This window comes from Oryzias latipes, chromosome 21 (assembly GCF_053564925.1).
Source record: "Oryzias latipes strain Hd-rR chromosome 21, Olatipes_Hd-rR_3.1".
Classification (NCBI taxonomy): domain Eukaryota; kingdom Metazoa; phylum Chordata; class Actinopteri; order Beloniformes; family Adrianichthyidae; genus Oryzias; species Oryzias latipes.
In genome coordinates this window covers 28,601,374-28,619,433 of record NC_136257.1, presented here as the reverse complement: position 1 = coordinate 28,619,433, position 18,060 = coordinate 28,601,374, and the positions used below count along the sequence as shown (strand labels likewise).

The 18,060-nt window shown below is 38.5% G+C and overlaps 1 protein-coding gene across 8 annotated transcripts in view; it reads right to left on the bottom strand.

Annotated features, from left to right (window-relative positions):
- Positions 1-18,060, bottom strand: part of myo16 (myosin XVI) — a 115,499-nt gene that overhangs the window by 31,873 nt on the left and 65,566 nt on the right. For all 8 annotated transcript variants that reach the window (XR_013652661.1, XR_013652662.1, XM_078939450.1 and 5 more), the window contains exons 16-24: positions 17,756-17,903; positions 17,514-17,631; positions 15,482-15,599; positions 14,741-14,812; positions 12,057-12,198; positions 10,546-10,618; positions 3,104-3,256; positions 2,544-2,744; positions 347-422 (exon numbers count right to left, since the gene is read on the bottom strand). Coding sequence is in view for 6 of the 8 variants with exons in the window: in XM_078939450.1 (XP_078795576.1) it covers positions 347-422; positions 2,544-2,744; positions 3,104-3,256; positions 10,546-10,618; positions 12,057-12,198; positions 14,741-14,812; positions 15,482-15,599; positions 17,514-17,631; positions 17,756-17,903 (1,101 nt within the window). In the remaining 2 variants the exon portion in view is untranslated. The remainder of the gene's footprint in view (positions 1-346; positions 423-2,543; positions 2,745-3,103; positions 3,257-10,545; positions 10,619-12,056; positions 12,199-14,740; positions 14,813-15,481; positions 15,600-17,513; positions 17,632-17,755; positions 17,904-18,060) is intronic.

Here is an 18,060-nt window from a genome sequence, read left to right as displayed (position 1 = left end):
AGGATAATGGCCAAGCTGGAGTGAAGGGCTAGCTTTTACAACTTTAGCCTCATCATGGAAATTATAGCAATTAGGCTGCTGGACCCGAGGCGAGACTGGCAGTCTCACAAAAAGTGTCTGTGCCCTATGAGCCGCGACAGCTCACATCTGGCAGCTTCTGTGCACACAGACGGGGATGCAGTTTTGGATGAAGCACACACTCTCAACAACAACCACACCAAGACAAAGACTGTTTTTGTGCCCTGTTTTTTTTCTTCCTTTTTTTTAAACAAGAGTGCATCTTCGTGTCTGAGTGGGCTCTGACGCCACAATGCGCTCACACACATGCCACGCTTTGGATACTCACACTTCATCGTAAACAGGAGATTCTGAGGAAGAGAATCCTTGTTTTTTGCCAGCGATCCCGTCAGGTCATATGACACCTGATTAAAAAACAAATAACACTGATAAATTCCCTAAAATGACACACACACACTGCTCAATAAAACACAGAATATAGAAAACTCACAAGTTAAGGGTTTATAATAAATGCTAAAAACAATAAAATTTTCTTATAGACTTGTGCAAAAGTGTTACGTCACATTTTAATGTGGCTTCTATAGAGCAGCTGGAGGAAAAATCATTACTTCCTCATTATAGTATGTATGTTAGAATAATGGTGTCGGAAGCAAAATTAGCATTTATAATCTTTGAAAAAGAGTATGAAAGTATGGTTGGTGAAAAAGGAGAATTTAGGGTCTTCTTTAAATAAACACGGTTCCAACATTTCAATAAAATCTGTGGACCTGTAGCAAAAACACCACACCAAAATTATGACCCCCATCAAAATCTTGCACAAGTTTATTCTGATATCTTTAAAAAAATATCATTTTCTAAGCAAAAATCTTCGGTGACCAGAGCCCTAAATGTAATAAAAACCAAGAAACAAAATCAAAAGTTTTACAAAAAAACAGAAGATGTTTCAATTGTCACGCAAAAAAATTGTCAAATGTAATTATTCTGATTATTCTTTTCCACTTGGTATACACACAGAAGGACATTTTTGCAGGTGTAAACATATTTAAGACCCAGCCCGATGAAAATTGTGTTTTTTACATGTTTTTGTATTGCATTTACTAATAATAGAGGTCATATAATAAGAAAACTAAGCTCAAAATTGGATTTCTGAATTTTTCTTTTATTCAAATCATCAGCAGATAAAAAAATTGATGTTTGAAAAAAAAAAAAACGTATTTGTTACATGGAAAATATGCTGGATGAAAAACATGCTCCGTGTTCTGAGCTCTCACCAACAGGGAAGGGGAAGAGGGGGCGGGGTTACTCAGTGCCAAAAATCCCGCCTCAAACTCCGAGGCAAATTTCTGATAAACTACTGCCCCTCTGCAGATATGTCCTATAAACAACACTGTTTTTTTGGAGGGGGGGGGCTGAAAACTGCATAATCATGATTAAAAGACAGTTGGGAACGATTTGAAAATGGATCAAAAGATGATCGGAGTGGGACTTTCACACCTTTGATTCCTCTACAAAAAAACAGACACTGTTTGGCAGCAATTTGATTCAATTAGTCAAATAGTAAAAATATGATGCTACAATTTTGTTTTATTTTTATAGCAAAGCTAATGTTAATATTTCTGTTAAAGACAAAATTACACTCATGAGGCAGATTTTCACAAATTCAGACAAAAATAAATAAATAAGGAGGAAAAAAAGCTCGACAAGTTTCTCAGAATCTATTTAGAAGCTTGTTCTGGAGTGTTGGTTTCTGACATTAAAAAAACAACGCTTTTAAGAAGGACCAGCAGGGCAAACAGTTGTTGGAACATCAGTAAAGCCATTTCACCACTGAAAAATCCAAATAACTTTATATTTCAATCCGAACGGCTTCTGCCTACAAGCAAAAAGGCTCCTGCTTTGTTGTAATTAGATGTTCTTGAGCTTTTAAATCATCCTATTATCTTGAACTGGTTTGAGCATCTCATGATTTTTAGTGTCAAGTCATTTTTTTAATAGAAAGCAGTTCATTTGGTATTTTTCATCCCTTTTTTTCTACTTTTTTGTGAATCCTAAAGATAAATATGTAAAATACTCAGATGAAACTTCTTTGAAACCAAACCAAGCCTGTGTTCTTTTTTTTCTAGTGCTCAGTTGGAGCTGCAGAAAGGTTGGTGTGACCCTGCGTCTGGCTGCTGACACGATAATGGAGTCATGTTTTTGTCAAAGGGAGGCTGAATGAGTGCAACTGGCGCTTTGGCTTTCAAACATATGTCAGAGCATCTATCAAACTGCTCGTATGAAAAACTTGTTAGTGCGTTGGAAACAAATCCTATATGTGGTATTGTTTTTTGTTTTTTTTACAATATCTTTCATGTAACATGAAAGATTGTAATTTTTACCTTTAAAAGATGAAAAAATGGGAATATGATGGGAATATGATAACAGAAAATGCCCTCTTATGTACTTTAGGTATTACTTATGGGTGAACAAAAGCTGGAAGGTGCTGTATGGTGCTCCATCCATATTCTCCTTTAATAAAGACAGACCTGCGCTGCATAGTGGCTGACAATGAAGGCCGGGCCTTGGTCTTTTGGAGGCGGGTTGCCGTTTCCATCCTTGGTGGTGATGGAGAGGCCGTGGAGGGGAGTAGAGTCCAGCTGGGCCGACAGCCTCTTGAAGAGGGTCTGCTCCGCGGGCCGTAAGCTCTGACTCTCCTCATCCAGCACACACAGCAGTCCCTGGGGCTTCTGGAGCCAAAGCAAACAGATGCGCTCGTGTTTTTTATGTTGGTCATATTTACAAAGCACATTTGATCCTACTGATACATTATTCCTTGTGACACTTCTATTGATCCACATAGGCCAGGGCTCTCCTTCCAATATAAAGTAGATTCAATTGTCTTCCTTTGCTGCAGTGTTTGAGCTGATATTGACATGTAGAAAGACTGAAGGAATGTTCTATCTAAAGAATACTAAACTGTGTCGTCTGTTATAATGCTTTGGTGTTTTTATTAATTGAATAAAGAAAAATCTGAGCAATTTTGTTAAATTTGGTTGAGCGGGAACCAAACTGGAGCAGACTGGTCAAATCCAGAGACAAATGCTACCTGCAGAAAGAAGTCCACAACGGCGGGGTGGTTGCTGGGGGAGCAGGGCATCTCCATGGAAATGCCCTCTTGAATGCACTCCGCCTGCTCCTGCCGGAACAGCACCTCAGAGACGTGCTGCCTCAGCCGCTCGTTGGTCATGTTCACGCACAGCTGGAATGAGCACAGCACACGGTAAACACTCTCCAGCACGCACGATGCCGGAGTTCCTCAGAGACGCACTGTTGAATGTTTTTACAGCAAACAAAGCCACAATCTCAAACACAACCTGCAGCGGCACCAATAGATTAGTCAATGAGGCATAAATGAACTGACTACTCATGTGATGCCTGCAATGTGAAACTAGCCGTTAACAGGAAACGGCGTGTGGACACTGTAAACACTGTGCAGTATTCCTGTTATGTATTTACCTGTTCCGTAAATGCAAGAAGTCAAACGTGAAAAGAAAACGCAAATTTTCTCAAATACGGTGATTTGCAGATCATCCAAAGGCAAAATACAAGTATCTTTTGGTGATAAACTTTATCATTTAACCTGAAAAACTGAGTTTTAGAACTACTGCAGTAACATCAAACTATCGATGTCCCTTAAACAATCACTTACTTTGTAAAAATAAACAAAAAGAATCCTGAATGAACAGGTTTTATGGCATTTAAAGCAGACAAGAAAACCTTTTCAGGTGTGGGGCTCACTTGCTTTGTCAGTAATGCTGTGTGGCCTTCATCTTTGCACTGCTGGGAAGTCATAAAGGACAAATGTTTGCCTTCTGGTATGCTGCAGCAAAGCATTAAAAGCTAAATTCAGACAGCCTTTTCATTGCTCCTTCTGTAAATGTGAAAGGCGAAACATTTTCCCAGTGTTTTGCTCACCTCTGCTGGCCTGAGGTAGTAGCCCTAAAGGGAACTGATAAATGGGCTGGCTGGATTAAAAGAAGACTCCTATGATTAAGGCAGCTGTCATTCAGCTGATTTACAGTTCAGGTCTGCAGGACTGTAGGAACGGTGAGCAGACACCGTCTGTCTGAGTAAATCACTGACTGACCTAAAACGCATCCCAGAAACCAGGTTAAAAAAGACATTTTTTGAAGTAACTTGCTTTTAGAAACATTACAAAAATGAGAAATCTCATTGGTATAAATTCATTTGTGCATTTAGAATCATAAGGAAGTGTAAACTATAGTATTGACTGCTGGGCGTGTAAAATGTCAAACCTCAAGGAATTTGGTTTTTTTGAGGGTCAACAGGTAGGACTGTCAGACGGAATGGCAGAAAATTCATTGTATAAATTAAAATATGCGACAGAAGAATTGAATCTAAACACAAAAACAGTAATTAGGGCAGGACAACACATAAATTCTAGTATAGGTTGACCCACCTGTTAATAAAAAATGAAACAAAAAACATATAATCTTCAAATAGAATAGATAGTCTTTTTTTCCCAATGCATAGTATAATGAGATTATGGACAGTTTTCTTTAAAGTGGGCAGACAATACAGAAAAATAGAATAAAAATAAGACAAGAAGCTATATTGAGCTATTTCTTGACTCAAACTATCTTATTTAAAAAAAAAAATTCTGATATAATAGGGCAATAAAGATTTGAAATTTTTAAAATTTTTTTTTTCAATACCAGGCTGTGTTTATGTAAAAAAGATATTTTAATGAAGGAGTCAGTAGGAATTTTGGTCCTTTCTGACACGAGCCTCTAGTGGTCTTTGAAGGAACTGCAACTTTTGTCACTTTGCATCAAGTTCAGTAACAGAAGACGAGGGCTTGGTTGAATATGCTGAGGCATGATGAAGAAACGGAAAGCACTTGTGTTAAATGAAGCTGAAGCTTGGTGTGATCAAGGCTGGAGAACAGAAAAGCAACATAACCTGAGGCCTGTGTGTAATAAACAGACTCATCCTTGTCAGAGTAGATCAAGCTACCCATCAGCCTTTCTGAAACCTACAGCTCAGTTTTCCAGCTTAGGCTCGGTCTAATTTCAGCTTCTTTGTAAGTTCTGGCTTCTTATTGAAAGAGGCGCCTGATCAGAAAAAAATACAGATCAATAAATGAGAAAAAAATCAGGAAAACAACAAAAGAGAAAAAAAAAAAAATCAAATTTTTCTAAATGTAATATTTTTTCCCCCTTCATTGAGTCAGTTTAAGCAAAACAATGCTCCCGTGTTTTTCTTTGTGATTTTCTTCTTATTATTTTTTGCAAAAAATGTGTCCAAAAGTAACAGAACTGATGCACATCACATGTTCATGACATCCTCCTGCCGCTTTGACCCAGCAGCTAAATTATAGGATGGAAAATACTTGAAACAGCTGCATGCTCAAACAAAAGGATGGGTTATACTATATTTGTTGCATTTTTGTTTATGTTGCCTGCATTTTCATTCATTGAATTTAACGACGAGATATCACGCAGGTATGATGCCACACTTGTAATATAGATGATGCAACAGATGTAATCAGGCAAAAACAATCGCCAAGAGGAAAAGCTTAGCATCTAAGAGGAAAAGACTCTTTCCTCCCTTGAGTTGACTCTTATCTAATCAGGATGTAAACCCGTAGTTGTATGGATCAAGAATGGAAAAGCTTCAGAACTTGAAGGCTGTTTTGTCTCTTTTTCCAAGCTTTGCTGCTTTTTATTTGCCAAGACACACAAGTGAGTTAAGACAAGAAAATCTAAAACTACAGGTGGTCTTTAAAGATTATAGCGTTGTCCCTAGAGTGGAACTAACTCAAACTACTATGCATTTTCCCAATTGTCTGGATTGTCGATTGTTTTGGGTGAGGTAACTATTGATACATGCAAAAACTGAAAATCTTGTTATTAGACTTTCAAGATAGCAGCTTTGAAGTTGTTTTAACTTCCCTTTGCTCTTCACCTCTCCAATTTTTTTATCAAATTAAGCCACAGCCTTTTGTCTTGTTAGGAGCCAGGATCTACAAATATAAAAAAAAATGTAATCTTTTATTATTATTTTATTATAAAAATAAGTAAAAATCCATTTTTACTTATGCATTTTTACTTTGTTTTTCTTTTGTCCTGTACTCTTGACAAAAGAAAAACAATTTCACTATGATTTTTGGTTCAATTTTAGGGATATTATTTAAAAATTCAACAAATGTTGCTAAGTTATAGACTGCCATTCGTTGTTTTTTTTTATTTTGGAAACAAAATTAGATTTATATATTAAGAATAAGTACTAATGCCAGATTTTGTGAGGATTCATTGAGTTGGGCCAACATGTTCTAAGATTGTATTCTCATTTTGTTCCCATTTTTCTCTAAAATGAGTCATTTCTACTTATTTTGTTGTTTGTCACTAATCACAATGAACTATAATTACGTACATGAAATCTCAAAAATACAAACCATTTGCTTGGAACTAGCAAAAAAAAAATACTTATGATGGGGCTATATAACAATCCATTTGAAGTAATTCTATCAAACAATTAGCTTTTTTAGGTTATCGTTCCTTTTTTGAATGCCTGTGTGGAACTCATTTCAAGATTTTGACGTCTTATTACAAGATGTCCTGTTAAGTAAAGTTGACTAACAGCATGGACGAATCATTTTACTGCTTTCTAGTGGTTTTCTTCTAAAGGTTGGTGCTGTATTCCTATTTTACAGAGAAGTGTCCATTGAAGCTGATTTAATCAGACATGCACCTGAAGATTAATCAACATTTAATTCGACTGTCACATCTTTAACCAGGGAACCTATAGGACGGCTGCACAGCTTGTGGAAACACATGATTGATATTTGATAACGAATAACAGTCAGCATGTAAGGGATGCCTCTTTTTCTGACCATTTTCCGACAATGCTTCAAGCCCTTAGGCCATTAAAGCTGTGTCTCAAAGGTGACGGATAGAAGGAAATCACTAATGAAGATCACCTGTTTTTCTTTCTTCGTGTAATTGTCACAACACAACTATGACCCATGTTTTTGGTCATGCTCTTCTAGTCTAAGTAATTGATGGCTTCATGTTTCACGACGCAGTAGCTATAGTTCTGTTTTTTTTTTTTTTTTTTGTAACATAGCTTCTCTGTTGTTTATCTGCCAGTTAGTCTGCTCCATTAAAAGCTTTAGTCCCTGCAGGTGGTTGATTGAGTTAGCTCATTAGCAATGTGCTGAGCCGGTACAACACAACCAGACAAACATGGTTCTAATTAACAGGCGATAATAACCCTGATTGTGCTGCGTAGGTGAAGCGTCCTGGTGTGTGTTTGTGCGCAAGTGTCCTCAAGTGTACAAACAAGTCATTGCATCTGTGCATCCACTATAAGACTGTTTATCCTCCTCTCCTTTTGTTTGACAGGTAATGTGCATTTATGTGAAGAAAATATCCTCGGTCTGCCGGTTTCTCTCCTTCTGTGACCCCTTTTTAGCTTCTTGAGCTTTCTGGTTCTTTACAAGACCTGAAGGGTTAAAAAGGTTACACAACCTGTGACTTCAGCCACTTATCTCAATGACACACAGACACACTGACCACTGTCACACGCACTTCCAGAAGCAAAGACAAACACACACTCTGCCCTTAATAAAAGCTAGCAGCTCCACAGGGAGGAAGAGTAGGCTTTGAATAGCAAAAATAGGCACTTATCCTCTTCAGCACTATGAATTGCACACACACACACGCATTCTTACATGGTTGTTTGCCTAATCCCTGCTGGTTTTACTAAGGATTAGACTATTAAAAGTGTATGTTTGCCGACTATGAGTTGGCAGATTTACAGCTTGTAACAAGTGATCTGAACAAGGCAACAAATTTAGTGCACTCTGAAAATGATGCATCATCACCATCATCATCATCATCATCATCATCATCATCATCATCATCATCAAGTGAGCATCACGTACAGACTGGGCTGTTTATTTCTGCATGTAGGTTTACGGTGTAAATGCAAAGTTTCACTCAACTCTTATCTTACTTAAATCCAGGACCTTAAATGGTATTATTAGCTGTCAGTTTAGAAAATCTATTTAGAAAAAAAGCTTCAAATAAGAATCAAACTGAGCCCTGCTAAACACAAATATATTAAAATTAGTTCTAAAAGGAAAAGAAATCTACTAATTTGAATGCATTAATATAGTGACGGACAACTCTGAGCTGAGTGGATACAGTAGAAATGCTTTGTTTAATGCTGCACATACAATATCTATACAGAAACAAAAGGCAAAAGTCTGTTTTTTTTAAATCTTGTTCAATGCATTAATATGAAGATTATTCTGATGTTTTAACATCTTCATCAAAGTCAAAATATTGTTTTGCTAGAAAGTTAAAACAACTGAAAGACCAGAATAACAGCCTTCAGAGACATGTTGAAATGTTATGTTATTAAATATTATTAGTGTGGCAGTAAAATTAAATATAGTTTATTCAGCAAATGAATACATGCTGTGGAACCTTCTTCTTGATTTACGCCTTTAAAGTTTTTTCAATGGCCTTAGTTACACTGACAAAAGCTACCTTTGCTGTCGCTGGAGCTATAGTAACATGCTTTTTTTTAATGCAACTTGAATTTTATGTTAGGCAGTTTTTTATTTCTACAGCCCATAGAGATATTTTTCGTTGTTTTCTTTTAGTTTAAACCCATAACAGTCTAACCGGTTTGCTCTTTTTGAATTGGTTTATTTTAATTCAATTTCATTTCTTTATTTCAAACACAAATTAACATAAACACAAGAGCTTAACATAGGCAGGTAAAACAAGACAGTGTGCTGAAGAGTAGTGGGTTGAAGAGAAATCTTGTATGATCCCACCCCTTTTTACAACACCTGATGATGATAAAATGATGATAAAATTTTACATTACCTTCTGCAAAGCACCTGTGCAAAAGTGACATTTTTTGTTTTATTATTGTTATTTATTATTAATACATATTTTATTGATATTATTATTTTATCGTTTGTTATTTTAAGCAATCAAAAAATAACAAACATAAAAACCTATGGGAGGGCAAACAGAATAAATGTATGTCTTATCATAGATTATCCAAATATCCAACTTAAATAGGATAATTAGTCATGAATTGATTGAAAAATAAAAAGCCAAGATAAAAAAGAAGCCACCATAGCGATATATATTTAAATACATTAACACATACATACAAGTGGTTGGTAATTTAGTGAAGTGTTTTGTTTAATAATTTTCCCATCACATCAAGCATGTTGCAGAAGAGAATTGTGTAAGGGTTTTGCTTTTTGTTTGGTTTTTGGTCATGTTCAGAGTTGTCCTGTGTCAGTTCCACCAGTTTCAGGTTGATCACGATCTACAGCTGTCTTCATTTCAGTTAATTGCCCTGAGCCTACATAAGTGTCTGGTTTTCAGCTCCTCATTGTCAGGTCATCTGTTCTGCTTTGTCACTTCTTTGTTTCGCCCTGGGTTTTTTTGGTCACGTTTCAGTTTATTTATTAAATGTTCCATTTTCCACTATGCCTAGTTTCCTGCATTTTGGGTTCTTCACCTCCAGTTCCTCACACATCAACTCAGAGAGCTGTCTGTTTAGAAAAACCTGAGAGATCAGCAGTTTTTCAAATTAGTTTGCTTGTGGAGTTTTGTTCTGAAAATTTGATGGGACTTTCTCAGGATTAACAAAGCCTCTTTTTTCTACCTAAAAAATGTACTTGATTATGGTTATGGATACTTGTTTGATTCAGCCATGGCAAATCCAGAAAAAAAATCAGTTACTGCGCCTAAACTTTAACCTCTTACAGTCTAAAAACACATATTTGTCAATGATCCACTTGTAGCCTACATCGTTAATTTCATGTAAACCTGTCCCCTAGATATTTCTGAAATCTAACACTTTCTTTTCTTTTTTTCTGACTAGTTATATCTGTTTTCATTTTTTTTTTTTTTGCTGAAGCTAATTTTTTATTAATTCTTATTTCATACTCCAGCTCACATGTGCACAAACACACACAGACACACACTCACACAAAGACAGTTCCACCAAATGTTTTCAAGCTGCCATAATGTTACGCACACAAAGTCATTGTTTCAGTTCATCTGAGGACAGATGAATCGTACCAGCGCCAGTAACAGACCCCAGCTCAGTCATTACAGCTCTGCCGTCAGATAAATGCTTTCAGTTTTTTAAAAACTTGATCAGGTTTCATTTGCAACAATAACACGTCTCATTCAGAGATTTATATCAGAGAATGACATTATACCCATTAGAATGTCAGATCTATGTTAATAGAAAGTTTTCCCTAAAAATGCAGAGCCTTTGAAGAAATTAAAGCACAAAGTTAGAACAATTCAAAATGTTAAATTTTATTAGAAATGAACAAATGGAAGACTTTTCAAACCCAACCAAAGTTATGACTGTGTCTGTGTGATGTTGTTTTATTCCACGCTTGATGGCTGAAAACATCCATTGGCTAAAAGTCATTCTCTGTAAAACCAAAGTCAGAAGGTGAAAACACTGTCCCACCTGCTCAAATCCATTCTTCTGAAACTCTTCAAACCCCAAAATGTCCAAGATTCCAATTTCCATGGAAGGATTGCTGGAAGAAATAAACAGAAATTGTATTAATTAAGCAACTGTTTTTGTTTTTCCTGTGAGAACTTGTGTGTTGTGTTTGTAATCACATCTGAAAGGGGTGTGCCATGAGTCTGTGGTTGAAAAACAGATTCCAATATGTGGCCGTAAACAAGACTCAACACAAACGCATACCAGAGGATGTAGTCAGAGATTTTTAAAAGTGTGATAAGCCTTCATCAACACCCCCATGAATCCTTTAAGCTTCACTCAGAAACGTGTGGATTTCAGTTTTGGAGTGTTTTACTGAGATGCTTTTGAAATTGATTGACTATTTTTGTTACCTTCATCTCTGATCTTTGATCAGTGATTTACATTTGAATGTTGTGAAATGTATCAGAACCACAAGATGCCTGCAAAAGTCTGGTGTGATGGGTACTGTGTTTTTTTTTTTTTTGGGTTGTCCGGGTCTATGTAGGGTCGTAGACGGATGTGAAGAGCTGGTTTGTCTCGTAGCTTCCTTGAGGCTAGTGTAATCATCTCAATGGGCGCCATGAAAATGGAACGAACCATTGTCGTGGGCTTGGTGAGTGTATTGACACGGGACACTTGCAAAGTGCACACGTTTTGGGGGGTTGAAAAAAAGAGAAATCCAAATGACACATCTGCATCTTACCTACAGTACTTTGCCATGTCTCACTGCCACTTCGTACATTTTGTGCATATTGTATGGATGAAAATCGGCCATCTCTGAATATACTTTGAAAAAGTGAGAAAAGCTGTGGCATTTACGTAAATTTTTTAAAGATGGATCATAAACCATTCAAAGCACACTTAAATCAATTCCGAACCTGAACCGTGTGCGATTATGGTGTTGTTGATATGCAATTCATTAGTGCTTTGTGCAACAATTACTTCATTTGAATGTCCTCAATTTGTAAGACATACGTGGACAAAAGGGTAATGGTGGAACACATTTGCAAAAATCACGCAAAATTGCATAAGATTAACGTAATAATTGCGTATAAACTACTTAAAATGCACATAAGCTGCGTAATCATCAACTGACCTAAAGTTTTTAACAGTTCAAAACTGGACGAACATCTGTGCACATTGACAAATGATGAACGCAATATACACTTGTGAATTACATATATCACGTATGTATCACGGAAGACCAAAATTTCATAGTGGAAAATACGCAAAATGTACATAGTGGCCGTGTGACATAGCCTTTACCCTTGTGTTACCTAATGTTTACTACGACCTGTTTTGCGCTACAAGATCCCCGAGCCATCTACGACCTTGATATTTCCTGCTGGCCACCTGCATGCCCTTGCCAATTTTTCAATAGCTGAAAGCCCGCAAGGGCCTAAAAATATAAAGTTTGTCTTTGCTTTAATTTATGTGTTTTTTGCTATTGTTTTTATGTGACACATGAACACAAATAAACACAGCTTTACCCAGGACTGTCGTCTTGTCCCTGCAAGTATTCGTTGATACAGTTGACTAGATAGCTGAAGAGTCGCCCATAGATGGCTTTAGCAAGCAGATCTCTGTACAGCTCTGACATCTCTACTGTGTGATGTCGGGTCATCAAATTACCTGAAAAAACAACAACAAAGAAACAATACAAATGAGATTTTTGTGAGTTGTTTCTTCGTAAAGACAAAAGAAAGAGACTAAGAAATGGATCAAGCCTTTGGGTTTTCTGCCAATTTTGAAAGATTAAAGAAGACTGTTGGAATATCTTCATGGACCACCATTTTTTGGCTCCTTGTTGGGACTTCAGAGGCTTTACTGATTCATTTCTGACATGTGCAATCAAATGATTTAACCCTAACTTAAATCAAAGAGAGAAAAAGTGGATTTTGTGTTGCAATGGATTAAAGCTAGCAGTGAAATATTCATGTTTCTCTGGTTCACCTCTGGTTCACTTGGCATTTGAACCCTGCAGTATACTTTGGCCAATAAAACATTCTAAGAGAAAAGGTCATGTAATCTGTCAGGATGTGTGCTGGGGACTCACTGCTCCTTCCATGTAACAACGACTCACACAGGCACATTTGCACGGACACGTTTTGTCCTCTTTGATCCGCACCAGAATTTGTTTCCTCAAACAGTTTGCTGTGTTCAGTGAGTGAAGGCTCATTTGAAGCTCTGGTGAGGACCAGAACAAAGAGGACTCAGATCTGCTGGAGAACAAGATTTTTGGCTCACAAGCCAATTAATTTTGGTGTGGTTTGTGTTACTGTGACGGCACAAAGACCAGACAGAGAACTAAGGAATGCTGTGTAATGGGAGCAAAAAAAACACAAAAAAACAGCCCACAGCTGTTAAAATCTCCAAGTCACAACATGATTTAGTGATGAGATGCATGTGTTTATAAATACCTAATAATCAGAGAACATGAGGAATTTAAGTCTGCTTTTTTTTGTGGTATCTTAGATGACCCCACCCTTACATTGACGTGTTCTCCCTACCATGACAAAGGTGGATAAAGGTGGAAAGATTTCATGTAATCCATGGACACCATTGAAGATCACAAATCATTGAAGAAAAAAGGTTCAGAGCACTGTCTAGTGGGTCTAGATGACCCAACTCCCAGAGTTAAAGTGCCTAGGATAGCACAAGGGTTAAAGACCTGGGCTGCCCAATTCTGGCCATTGAGATCTACTACCCTGCCTACTTTCTACCTCTCCCTGCACTTCTTGCTACTCTAAACCTGTGATCAAGTGTGTGTGTGTGTGTGTGTGTGTGTGTGTGTGTGTGTGTGTGTGTGTGTGTGAACCAGAACATGGACAGCTAATCAGCAGCAAGGAGAGATGGGAAAAACAGGCAGGGTGGTACATCTCAAGGGTCAGAATTGGGCAGCCCTGGCTGGAGGTTTGGATTTACTCCTGGTGGGGCTACACAGTGGGGCAGAGCTCTTGATTCACAGTGTAAAGGACCTAGTTTGAATCTTAGCTGGGTCCTTTCTGTGTGAAGTTTGCATGTTCTCCTCAGGCATGCATGGGTTTATCCGGGCTCTCCGGTTTCATTTTAGTTTTCCCTTCTTCTTTATAAACCATCCAGCTTTTCACAATCAGAACCCATTGGACTCTTAAATAGTCTAAATAAAGTATTCATATTTATTTCGTATTTAGAAACTTTTTAGGTTGGGATATCTATGGGATAAAGGTGACCACTCGTTCTAAATTCCACCAAGGCGTGGTTTTGGAGGAAGTCCAGGAGCATTCTAAAGTGGCTAACACATGATCAAAGTTTTGGCTATCAACACTATATTACCAAAGGTGTTCTCTCACCCATCCAAATGATCAGAATCAGGTGTCCTAATCACTTGGCCTGACTTTCTGCACAGTCAATTGCTACAGAGCTCCAAACTTCATGTGACCTTCAGATTAGCCCAAGTCCAGCACGCAGAGAGCTCCACGGAATGAATCACGCGTTTCCATCTGCAAATCTGACGGACGAGTCTAGGTTTGAAGGTTTCCAGGAGAACGGTACATTTCGGACCATTGTGCCCAGTGTGGGTTGTTTTTCAGGCCCCTTAGTTCCAGTGAAAGGATCTCTGAATGCTTTAGGATACCAAAACATTTTGGACAATTTCATGCTCCCAACCTTATAGTAACAGTTTGGAGTCTGGTGTGGTTGAACGTGACTGGCCTGCACTGAGTCCTCACCTGAACTCGATAGAACACCTTAGGGATGAATTACAGTGGAGAGCCAGGCCTTTTCCACCAAAATCAGTGTGTGACCTCACCAATGCTCTTTTAGAAGAACGGTCAAAAATTCCTATAACCAAACTCCACAAACATGTGGATGGCCTTCCCAGAAGAGTTGAATCTGTAATAGCTGCATAAGGTAGGTTGACACCACATTGGACTACATGGGTTAGGAATGGGATGGCACATCTGTCTGTCTTTCTGTCTCAAAAAGAAAAACAGGTCCCTGTAAAAGAAGTTTGTTTTTCATTAAAAAAACATGAGATTGTTGGTTATAAAAAGTGCTTAAATCTGCAGTTGAACCTTTAAAAACTTGCAGATTTTCTCCCTTATTGTTGGACACAGATTATGTTTCTAGGTGAACACCATTGACATGTTTGAAGTTTTTTCAGATGTGAGGATGAAGATCAGAAACTGAGTACCTTTAATGTACTGAACATCAGAGGTGAGGGCAGCGCCCAAATCGCCGGAGGACACTTGCAGTAATGCGGCAACTTTGGCGAGGAAATCATAGGGAGGGAAAAAAGAGAGATCAGACAGAGGAAACAACAAGATTCAAAGACCACAGTGACATAAAACATTAAGAGCACTGGTGCTGATGACGTTCCGCAGGCTGGTCTGCTTGGCACTGAGCTCATTGTGACATTACACTGACAGCAGAACAAGCTGAATTCTGTTCTGCTCTGTCCCCGTTAACTGATTGGCAGAGCAGGAAGCTGTTAGTCATCGCTGGACTTCTGATTCATAAGCAAGCAACAAAAACAGGTGAGAGAAGCCCAGAAACCCTGTGCTGACATCACCAGCCATGACTTCACATCTCTCTGTCAGTAGCAGGCTCTTTCCTGGTCAGGCGCTGATGTCATCTGTTTACCGTTTCTTGAAGGGTCAGGGGTCATGGGAGCACATGGAGCAGAGAAAACCCCCCTAATGCTGGAGAGCATTAGAGATTCTTGTCACCATGGTTACTGTTTAGTAGAAGAAAAAAGTTCTTTCCAAACAGGTAAATGTAATGGCGTCTAGGTCCTGCTGGAAAACTTTCAAGCTGTCCAAGTGAGACGGGGAGTGCTGAAAAAAAGGAGGTGGTCCAGCACCCCTCCTGAAAACCCCTCCTTGTTCATCACCATGAATGGGGAGTCTCTCCCACTAGTGATGGGGATACCCACCTCTCTCCAGGAGCTGCAAGTCAGAGGGGAATGCTGTATTAGCATCTGTCAGTGTGGTGAAACTCAGGTCTCCAATATGGAGGACAGCAGACAACAGCATGAAGACCGACTCCACCTCCTACAAAGAACACAGTGCACAAGACAACACAGCGGAATTAGGAATCAACAACATCTTTTGGAACTTTTCATCAAAAGTGCTTTGAGTTTTTCAAAATAAGAGATTTCTTTTTTTATTTTTAAACCCTTAAACTCTTGAGATTTTTCCGTATTTTGAGGCCACTGGAACAAAATATGAGATGCTTCCAAAAAGTTAGTGAATGAGACACTTTTTTAGTGTCTTAAATTTTCTTTTCCTTTATTTATTAGTGAATGCTGGAAAAGTTTAGCATTTTTTCAGTGAACATTTAATTTCATAATGTTCCTGTTTTAAATACACAACTATAACATATCAAATTATAAATAGTTTTTTCAATAAAGGTAAACCATCTGTCCCCATTCTCAACAATGAACCAGAACATGCGATTTTATGGCAAAATCTCAGTTCAGATGCTCTATAACCTTAGTGAAGATGACAAAAAATACTTTCACTAACTTAAAAGCTATATTTAAAAAAAAGTTTTTTAAACCTCTTTGCTGCTGAAATCTAGTTTTCTTCCAGACAGAATCTCCACATAGACATCATTATTCTTGCTCATGCAGTTAAATTTAACATTTATGTTTCTTAGCTCTAAAAAATGCTGCAGAGAAAAATATCAATGATTTGAAACCAAACTCTGATGAAAATTGTGTTTTTGTTTTTTTTAACATCAAAAACAACTTGTGGCATTTTCTAATGATGGAGGATATATATCATTTATTTATTCAAATCTTTGTGAATTAGGAGCAGGCAAAAATTTGCCATTTGAAAAAGCTTCCAGTTGCAACGTAAAAACTATCTGCTAATCTGCTGCATTGTCGAAATACTACTGAACTTCTGCCACTTTGCAAAAACGATATCCTAGAAAACATCGTTTTTTTTTTCTTTCCTAAAAACTGTTTTCATTTGTCACATCTATTTTCCTTTTTCTGCAGGACTGGATTGGTTGTGTGACACGAAACTTTAACAGGAGCTTCAGGGAGGGGTTTCCTGAAGGAGATGCAAGCAACAACAGAGTAAAAACATGGAGAGGGATTCCTCGTCTCCTTCTCTTCCCCTTTGCCCATAGGCGGGGGAGATTTAGTGGAATACCCCATTTATGTTGCAGCTGTGATACTCTAGTGTGTGTGTGTGGTGTGTGTATGGGGGGGGTTCTCAGGAGTTGGAGGATGTCTGCTGGTGAGTGTATTTGCATTGTACACTCTTTCCAGGCAGGATATTGGAGCTGAAATCTCAAGATAAACAGGAGCATTAGTCTCTGTCTGACACTCTATACTAAGAGCACCCCCCCACACACACACACACACACCCTTCACCCCCCTCATGAAGGAGAGGGAGTAAGAGAAAAGGAGCAGCACAGAGCATTAATGGCGGTTGACCTTTGGGTCTGGACTGGGAGTTGTCTCTTGATGGGAACTCAGACAGAGACCAATGGGTGGCCTATCATTTTCACCCACCCCCCCTCCCACCCTGTACTTTGGTTTGGGATCAACCTGACGATGGTGGGCTCAGATAATTCCAGCATCCTTTGCTCTCCTCCTCATGCTGCTGCTGGATTAAAAAGTGAGCCGGTGGTCACCTACTGCTGATGGACGCAGAGTGGCCGTCCTAGAATAAAAGCTGATAATGGGCTGGGAACACAGCTGGTGGTGCACAGAACAAGCTGTACCAATACACACCATGGATGTGCTAAAAATAAGAATCCTCACTGGGTCACTCATTTCAGTTGATCTTGCCATAAAAGGTTGATTAAATGTCACTTGTGCTTGAACTGAATGTAATTCTTATTCATCTGTCCCTCATCCAGGGGTGTGTGTCCGCTAGTCCCTTATTGTTGTCCTCAAAAACCTTTTTTTAAGTCAACATATGCATTTGATGTGAGCACCTTTACTGTACCTGCTTGTTGAAACCCAGAGCTCTCAGGGATTGTCTGACAGCAGCCAGATGTTCTCTGCTCTGAGCAGAAGCTGTGGCTACAGGAGCGACCTCTTTTGGAACGCCTCCACTGAGATACCTGAAATAACCACAAAACGGTACATTTTTAACATGAGGTAGGCCGCATCCCGCATCCAGTTCAGGGTACGGAAATAAACGGTTAACAAGTTAGTTTATTAGCAGATTATTAGTTAGTGTTATACCTGTGAGCCAGCACATTGTTCATGTAAAGCACGCTCTTCTCCTCAGGTGAAAGGCCTTCGGCCATCAGGTAGAAGATTCTGAAGTTGTGTTGCTGGGGGAGGAGATGGACCAGGCGGGACTTCTCCAGCATGTAGGTGCAGACATGAGCTGAAACATGACCTCTCAGTAAATGCCATTTCCACAGAGTTATTAGAAACATCACATCTCTGACCTTCAGCAAATCTCCAGACCTCAGTCATCAAATTGACTAAACTAAGACAAAGTGACACATGTAAAAGGGGTTTTCTCAGTCTATAGTTTGGCT